Source organism: Triticum aestivum, chromosome 5A, assembly GCF_018294505.1.
Source record: "Triticum aestivum cultivar Chinese Spring chromosome 5A, IWGSC CS RefSeq v2.1, whole genome shotgun sequence".
NCBI lineage: Eukaryota > Viridiplantae > Streptophyta > Magnoliopsida > Poales > Poaceae > Triticum > Triticum aestivum.
Window position 1 is genome coordinate 409,066,946 of NC_057806.1, and position 7,921 is coordinate 409,074,866.

Below are 7,921 nucleotides of genomic sequence, written 5' to 3' on the forward strand. Positions count from 1 at the left end.
ATCTCTTCGTTCGTTCTCCGCTATTAGTGACTTTGAAGTGACTCTTTGTTGCATGTTGAGGAATAGTTATATGATCCAATTATGTTCTTATTGTTGAGAGGACTTGCACTAGTGAAAGTATGAACTCTAGGCCTTGTTTCCTAGCATTGCAATACTATTTACGCTCACTTTTATCACTTGCTGCCTTGCTATTTTTATTAATTCAGATTACAAATACCTTTACCTACTATCCATATACCACTTGTTTCACCATCTCTTCGCCGAACTAGTGCACCTATACAATTTACCATTGTATTGGGTGTGTTGGGGACACAAGAGACTCTTTGTTATTTGGTTGCAGGGTTGCTTGAGAGAGACCATCTTCATCCTACGCCTCCTACGGATTGATAAATCTTAGGTCATCCACTTGAGGGAAATTTGCTACTGTCCTACAAACCTCTGCACTTGGAGGCCCAACAACTTCTACACGAAGAAGGTTGTGTAGTAGACATCACTCCTGCTCTCCTGGTTCGAGGGACTATCGTCAAGAAGAAATTCTTTGTCTCGATCTGCAGGCGTAGATGGTGCGGCGATGTCTACGGACGCTGCTAACCTCCTTGGAGGGCATTGTAACGGTGGCGGCCCCGTCGAGCTCCGAGGGAAACCTCTGGTTTGGCTTGCCAGACTGGATGGTGGTGGCATGTGGCATCATCTACCTTCTTGGAGGCACTGTTTTGAAGCTCATATCTGCCAGAGAAATTGCGAAAGTGTAGCGGCATTGGATCACCGCGTAGACTCACAGGGAAGGGGCGTTTACTCTGGGGGAAGCCCTGGATCTGGGTATCCCGGATCGGATAATGGTAGCGTATGGCGTCACACCCCCTCTAGGGGGCATCTTTCTCGGAGCAAGTGCTGGCTAGAGGGGTCCAGAGGTAGAGCAACATCGTATCCACAATGTCGACCCCAGCAGGTCTGGACGACATGGTGTAGTGGAGTCTCGGTGGCAGATGCGTTGTGATGGACGAGTGCAGGGCAGTGGTGCTATTTGGCACTGTGGCGGCATCGATGGCTGACCGGCCTGGCAAGGATGATGTAGATCTTTTTTCTGAAGATGGGTCGGCGGTATGATGGTGGCGGCGACTTTTTAAGCGTGTGCAGACGGTGTATGCTTTAGCTCTACTCCACCTGGTGTTTGCTGCTGGTACGTCATGCAGGCGGATCGACGATGACCCCGACTGTAGATGGTGAGGCGTGAGGGCATTTCCCATTGTCGAGTTTGTAGGTGTGGATGATGGCTTCGACTTGTCTGATATATGTTTTTGTCAGACCTTTCTTGAATAACTAATAATATTGTCATGTGCATTGCTCGATGCAGAGATCGGGGCTTGTTTCCTAAAGAAACATAGGGATCCAAAACAAAGTTATAACATGGGAGAGCAAACACCTTATATGTGGTTGGAGAACGTATCAAATGATCTTTTCGTCCTAGTGGCTAGTGATCTCACTGAAAGCACGTGTTTCAGTTAAAAGGAAAAGTAGGACCCTAATAAATACTACATATGTGATATGAATACATGGCAACTCTAGACATTTTTTTATAATAAATTTAGTGGCATGAGGATGAGAACTTTAGTTATCGAGCATGACAACTTTTTTTTGGATGACAAGTTTCAGTTTTTCTATGTGATTTTTTTTTGGATGGCAACTTTAGTTATAAAAAAATATCAGGCCGGAGGGCATTGTTCCACACGTGTGACGCTTATCATTTGGGTAAAAATATGGTTAGCTCTCATCTAGATAAGAATTAATTAAGTATTATCTAACTGACTGAATCAAACAGAAAAAGAAAAAAACATCAGCAGAGTCTCCAGATAAAATCAATAACATAAAAAGTTAGACGAGACTTTATTAGTTCACACATGCCATCTTCATTCGAAAATATCTTATATTTTGGCTAAGCTAGCCTATCAAAATGTTTTGTACTCTCTCCTAAAGAAATATTAGTGATCTAAATACTCTTATAGTTGTTTACAGAGGGAGTATTTTAGGAGGAGGTAATAGATTAGAATTAATAAATTCGGAAAAACAAACACCTGATCTGGGCCGTCCTTTTTTTAGCCAAGAAAAAGCAATCCAACGGAAAACAATATCGTCCCCGAGTGGGACCCGGACTCGTGCCCAACTAGATCCACATAAGCTCAAAAAAAGGAAAAGAAAAAGAAAAACTAGATCCCCCTCAAAATCCAAAAGCGACGGGAAGACCGAAGACGTCTTGGAACTTGGAAGTTGGAAGCCCTCGCCGCGACGAACAGACTCCTCCTCCACTCCACGGCACCTTCCCCGACCGCGCAAGCCTCCTCGACGAGGTCGGACAAAAGAAAAAATCGCAAAATCCGGCGGGGAAGGGAGGGAGAGGGAACCAACCGACGGCGCACACATCTCCCCAGCCGGCCGGCGGCGATGGCGTCCCGTACCCGTAGGGGCGCCGGCCCCCTACCGCGCCTCTGTCTCCTCCTCCTGCTCGTGCTGGCCACGGGGCTGCCGCGGGGCGGGGCGTTGGGGCTGAAGCTGCCGTTCAGCCCCGGGGACGTCCTCCCGATCCTGCCGCGGCAGGTGGCGTGGCCCGTGATGAACACCCTCCACAGCGCCGTCGACCTCCTGCCCTCCTTCGTCGCCGCCGTGGCCCCGGCCGCACCCTCCCCCGCCGTCTGGAACGGCTCCTGCTTCGCCGTGAACGAGGCGGCCCTTGAGCTCACCCCCGGCGACCGCAACGGGACCGAGATCGGCGGCGCCGTGCTCCGCCTCAAGGTCCGCACCTCAGACCTGAAAATCTTCTTAAATTATGTCGCCTGACCCGACTGCTTGGGTGTGTAGTTGCTAATTCATTCCGTGTAGGAGTAGTCACCTCTGGGAACTACTCGTTTGAGGGGTATATCCGTATACCCATATATAGGTGGTCACTGAAGCTTCGGTGCAAATTAGGAAGAGTTGCTCTAGTGCATGCTTGCTGCTTAGTTATAATTAAGAACGGGGAGTGATGAACCGATGACTGATGAGAGCTTGCTAATTGTGTAGGGGATAATAGAACTTTAGTTCTCCCCATGGTGAACCTTTCTGAAAAGTATTGATTGATTTGTTGACCGAAACTAGCATTTGTTGTCATGGAATGCGCGCATTAGCTTCGCTGCTTTACTTTAATTCTATTTTTTTCCGTTGAGATCAAGATCTCTCAGCTACCGGTGAACTTCCGAGAGTTGTTTATTTGAGTTAAAATTTGCTCAGGCACCGACTGTAAATGGACCGACTTGAAATGGTAACATCGTCATATATGGTAGGAGATCTGTTCCAAAATAGAATAACAACATCATACCCAATTCTGTTTTTTTATTTTGAGATCTTATGGGTTACAACTCTAGCCTACCCCAACTTGTTTGGGACTGAAAGGCTTTGTTGTTGTTTACCTAAAAAGTCTTATATTTGTTTACAGAGGGAGTATTTCTGACAGACTCTATGCATATTGCCTGTGAACATCATTGTAGTATTACTTTTGTAATTTGAACTGAAATGCATTTGAAGAAGATGGTTCCTAATGGTAATGTTGTTTGGTGATATATAGATCTTACTTTCTACTCTATTCAAATTCACAATTTTGTTTTACTCCATTGTCTCACCCCGACTTGCTGATTGTGGTAATGCCACAACTATATCCAGGAGGTGCTGAATAGTATCGTATACCAACTTTCGTGTATGAACCCAATATTTTGCTTTAACCTTCCTGCAGTTGTAATTTTTGAAGCATAATCTTTGAACTGACTTGATCTGCACTGGACAGCTGGTGATTGTAAACATTATCTGTTTTTAATGGTCTGACTATCGGACATGGGTTCTGCCTTTAACAATAGCATATCCTGTTATGTAGACTGCTTCTGCTCAAAGCTGGACGTGCATGGATCTTTATGTGTTTGCAACACCATATAGGATAACATGGGATTACTATTTTGCGGCTCGAGAACACACTTTGGAGATAACGTCATGGGAGGAAGAAGCAGAGCTGGAATATGTGAGTTCTCTTTCTAAAAGATATCTTAAACAATTCAGTACCCCATGAAATTAATTTGAAGTTCTAAACTGTTCAATTACCATGTTTTTAACCAGGTTAAGCAGCATGGTGTGTCTGTTTTTCTCATGCCATCTGGGATGCTTGGAACTTTGTTATCTTTGATTGATGTCCTGCCCTTGTTTTCGAATACTGGATGGGGTCAAAATTCCAACTTGGCCTTTTTAGAGAAGCACATGGGAGCTACATTTGAGAAACGTTCTCAACCTTGGTTTGCTAATATTATGAAGGAGGACATACAATCTGGTGACTTTTTGGCTCTATCAAAGATTCGAGGACGATGGGGTGGGTTTGAGACATTAGAGAAATGGGTAACTGGTGCATTTGCTGGGCATACTGCTGTGTGCTTGAAAGATGAGAACGGTGATGTTTGGGTTGCAGAATCAGGCTTTGAGAATGAAAAGGTAATATAGCTTTCTATATCGTATGAATGGAATCTTTGTTGTTCATTTCATTTTCTCATGTAATATATGCTATCAGTTGATAACATGCTGTGGCTGCTGTCATTTAATTTCTTATATTCACCCTTATCATGTCTAGTATCAACATAATTTATACTGCTTGGTTACACTTGATAACATGCTGACCCTAATCATGTCCAGCATCTACATAATTACTGATGCTTATGATCCTTCTCACCTTCTGAATATACTCAAAAGAGTAAAGGTTAATGTAGGTGATGTACTTCTTGTGTTATTCTCACCAGTAAACCTATCCTTTTGGTTTAAAAATACATGCTGGACCAACTGTAGTGTGTGAAATTATGATTTTGGTGGCCAACCTTTAGTTGCTAGATTAGCCTTAAACTGGATAATTTTATGTCCTTTTGGGCTTTAGGCGCCTGATCGTCTTAGTATCTGCAAAACTAGACCAGCAGAACTTTTCGTTGCGAAAAACTGGCACACAGTGTTTCATGTATGAAAAAGTGCATTTTTGTTTTGTCTTGACTATACTGAATTTCAATAACAGGGAGAGGAAATTATTGCTATAGTTCCTTGGGATGAATGGTGGGAAATGGCACTGAAGGATGGATCAAATCCTCAGATAGCCCTTTTGCCATTACACCCTGATATACGCTCTAGATTCAATGAAAGTGCCGCATGGGACTTTGCACGGAGCATGGTCGGAAAGCCGTATGGCTATCATAATATGATATTTAGCTGGATTGATACAATAGGAGATAATTATCCTCCTCCTCTTGATGCTAATCTGGTAATCTCTCTGGTCTTCCCAAAGCTTCGATTTCAATTGTTTGGATCTGAATCAAGTTCCATATTTAGTTTTGGCATTCTCAGTGCTCATACGCATTCTCGTTGATTTTTTTGGTGCCTATGTAAGTTTATTTTGCAGATCAGAAATATTTTTTGTGCTAATGCTAACCAAACTATTGCCTGTGCACGGGAGTCATCCCATGAACTTACCTACTTCATACACCCATACGGCCATACCACTCTTTCTTGAAATCTTGATAAAGCACGTGGTTTCATATAGTGAATGTCTGTTTTTAGTTAAAAGTAGAAAAGCTAGATAGTATTATCTTGTTAAAATCTTAGCAAACATACTAGGAAACCTGTATCAAGGTAGAAGAAAGCACTTGATCTCCTGAAGTTCTCCTGAAGTTAGGTGGAAAAAAGATACTGAATTGGTAATGTTGATGTCCTGACACTATTGACCACTTTTAGCCTTTCAAACTCAAGATACGCTATAAATTGGTTGCTATAGCTGATTTAAATTTAGTTCATGCATTGAACAGTTTATCATCAGTAATGTTTGATTTGCCAACTTCTGTTATTTATTGTTTTCAGGTAATGGCTGTTATGTCAATGTGGACTAGATTGCAACCACTTTATGCTGCGAACATGTGGAATGAAGCCCTTAACAAAAGACTTGGGACTGAGGTTTGTAAACTTGTTTGTATTGTGGCTTCCTTTGATGGGTAGTGCCGGAGTGTGTAGGGTCCTATAAGTTTGTAGTAGTTACAGCTGACACAAGGTTAAGCAGTGTGGTGGTTTCTGTGAAATTTCATTTCTGACACCCGAGTTCTTCTCTGGCTGTACGCATGCCACTGGCCCTCTACTGCAGCTAACCTTTAGATGCACTACTACTGTGGGGCCTTTTGTTGGTGCTCTGGTAGGGAGTTCTATGAGGCTTAGTTGGCCTTGAAATATATTTTTGCTCAAATAAGCTTTTATTATTATTATTTTCTACTAAAAGATAGGTAAATAGTGCTCCTGTGTCTATCTACCCAAAAGTTATACCCGGTTATCAATTTCATGGTGTCTATTTTATGTAGGGTTTGGACCTTCAGGGTATCATTCTTGAGACTGAAAAGCGTGGCATGTCTTTCGATCAGTTGCTCACCATCCCTGAACAAGATGAATGGGTATACAGTGATGGTAAATCAACTACTTGTGTTTCCTTCATTCTTGCGATGTACAAGGAAGCTGGAGTATTTGCTCCTTTCACAGAATCAATTCAAGTCACCGAGTTCACTGTAAGTGCCCAAGTCCCGTACCTACCTGTCATAGTTGCAATTGAAAAAGTGTTAATTCTTCTCTGTTCATGCATTTCTACATCTGAGACGATTTCGAACTTTCAGACTGAACATGAGATATATTATGTGAAAGGATAATAGGGCTTGAGAAGTAGCGTATGTTAATTTCTAAAAGGGCTTTCTTTTGGTTGATTGATCCTGTATCTAGTGTGTTACTAAATTACCTTCTGCCCCAGATACGGGATGCATATATGCTCAAGATATTTGAAGACGACCGGACCAGGCTCCCAAGCTGGTGTCGTACTGAGGCAGACAAGCCTCCCTTCTGCCAGATACTTGGGGAGTACAGGATGGAGCTACCAGAGTACAACACGATAGAGCCGTACGCAAAAATGAACGAGAACTGCCCATCCTTACCCCCGACGTACAAGCGACCATCGCGCTGCTGACATGAGACGGCGTACATAGGCGACTGCCCATGTTTCCGGTGCTTAAATTATGTAAACAAACTACGCTGTATATAAATGTTTGGTACAGGTGGCTGTATCCACGGGTTAGCAAAAGGCAGTGCATAGTTTTCTGCTAGTTAGCGTAGCAGTTTCTGAACCCAGGCCTCCAATGTGAACCTGGATAGAAGATTCGCTCGCATAGATAGAACTTTCAAGCATAGCTTTGAAAACTTGTTGTTGATGATGATCTTGGCTTCATGAAATGTATGCCCCTGAAATAAAATCCTCCATGTATTCTCAAATGTTGCATGGCGTGCATTAGCTTCCATTTGTTCTCTGACCAAAAGACATACATTCAGAGGCTAGGCCTTTCTTTTCGAGGTTATGTGTCCGGAGATCATTAAGAGCATGGCCAAAATCTTTATTTCCTATTGTGTTCATGATTTGTGCCGTGAATAATATTTTTAACTCTACAGCAATGCATATACGAAATTGATTTTGATAAATAGCAAAGGTCCATCCTCAGAGGTTTAAGTTGCAGCAGGTTCTAACAAATAACCAAAGGGTCCATTCTCAGAGGTTGCGGGAGTGCCTGAATATAATTCGAAAGCTCTATTCTGCTATCGAGCTTAAATGCACCCTGTACACAGTAAAAAAAATGGTAAACAAATTTTAAAATCTTTTTTTAAAAACTTTGACAAATGTTTATATGCATACCAAAATGCTTCATGCTGAAATATTACAAGCATAATTTTTTTTGTCAAAGTTTACCACAAAAAAATCAGATTTTTTAAAACTTATTTACTATTTTTTTAAATTTTACTGTTCATCAGGAAGCATTTGAGCCCAGAGCAGATACTCCACATTCCGGCCAACTACCTC

General features: G+C 42.4%; 1 protein-coding gene across 1 annotated transcript; it reads left to right on the forward strand.

The window, feature by feature from the left end:
* The first annotated feature begins 2,245 nt into the window (after positions 1-2,245).
* On the forward strand, positions 2,246-7,341 carry LOC123103663 (uncharacterized). The gene is made up of 7 exons (XM_044525317.1): positions 2,246-2,787; positions 3,899-4,039; positions 4,135-4,500; positions 5,066-5,308; positions 5,902-5,994; positions 6,390-6,590; positions 6,827-7,341. The coding sequence occupies exons 1-7, from the start codon at positions 2,440-2,442 to the stop codon at positions 7,037-7,039; spliced, it is 1,605 nt and encodes a 534-aa protein (XP_044381252.1). The 5' UTR covers positions 2,246-2,439; the 3' UTR covers positions 7,040-7,341.
* Positions 7,342-7,921: the final 580 nt, after the last annotated feature.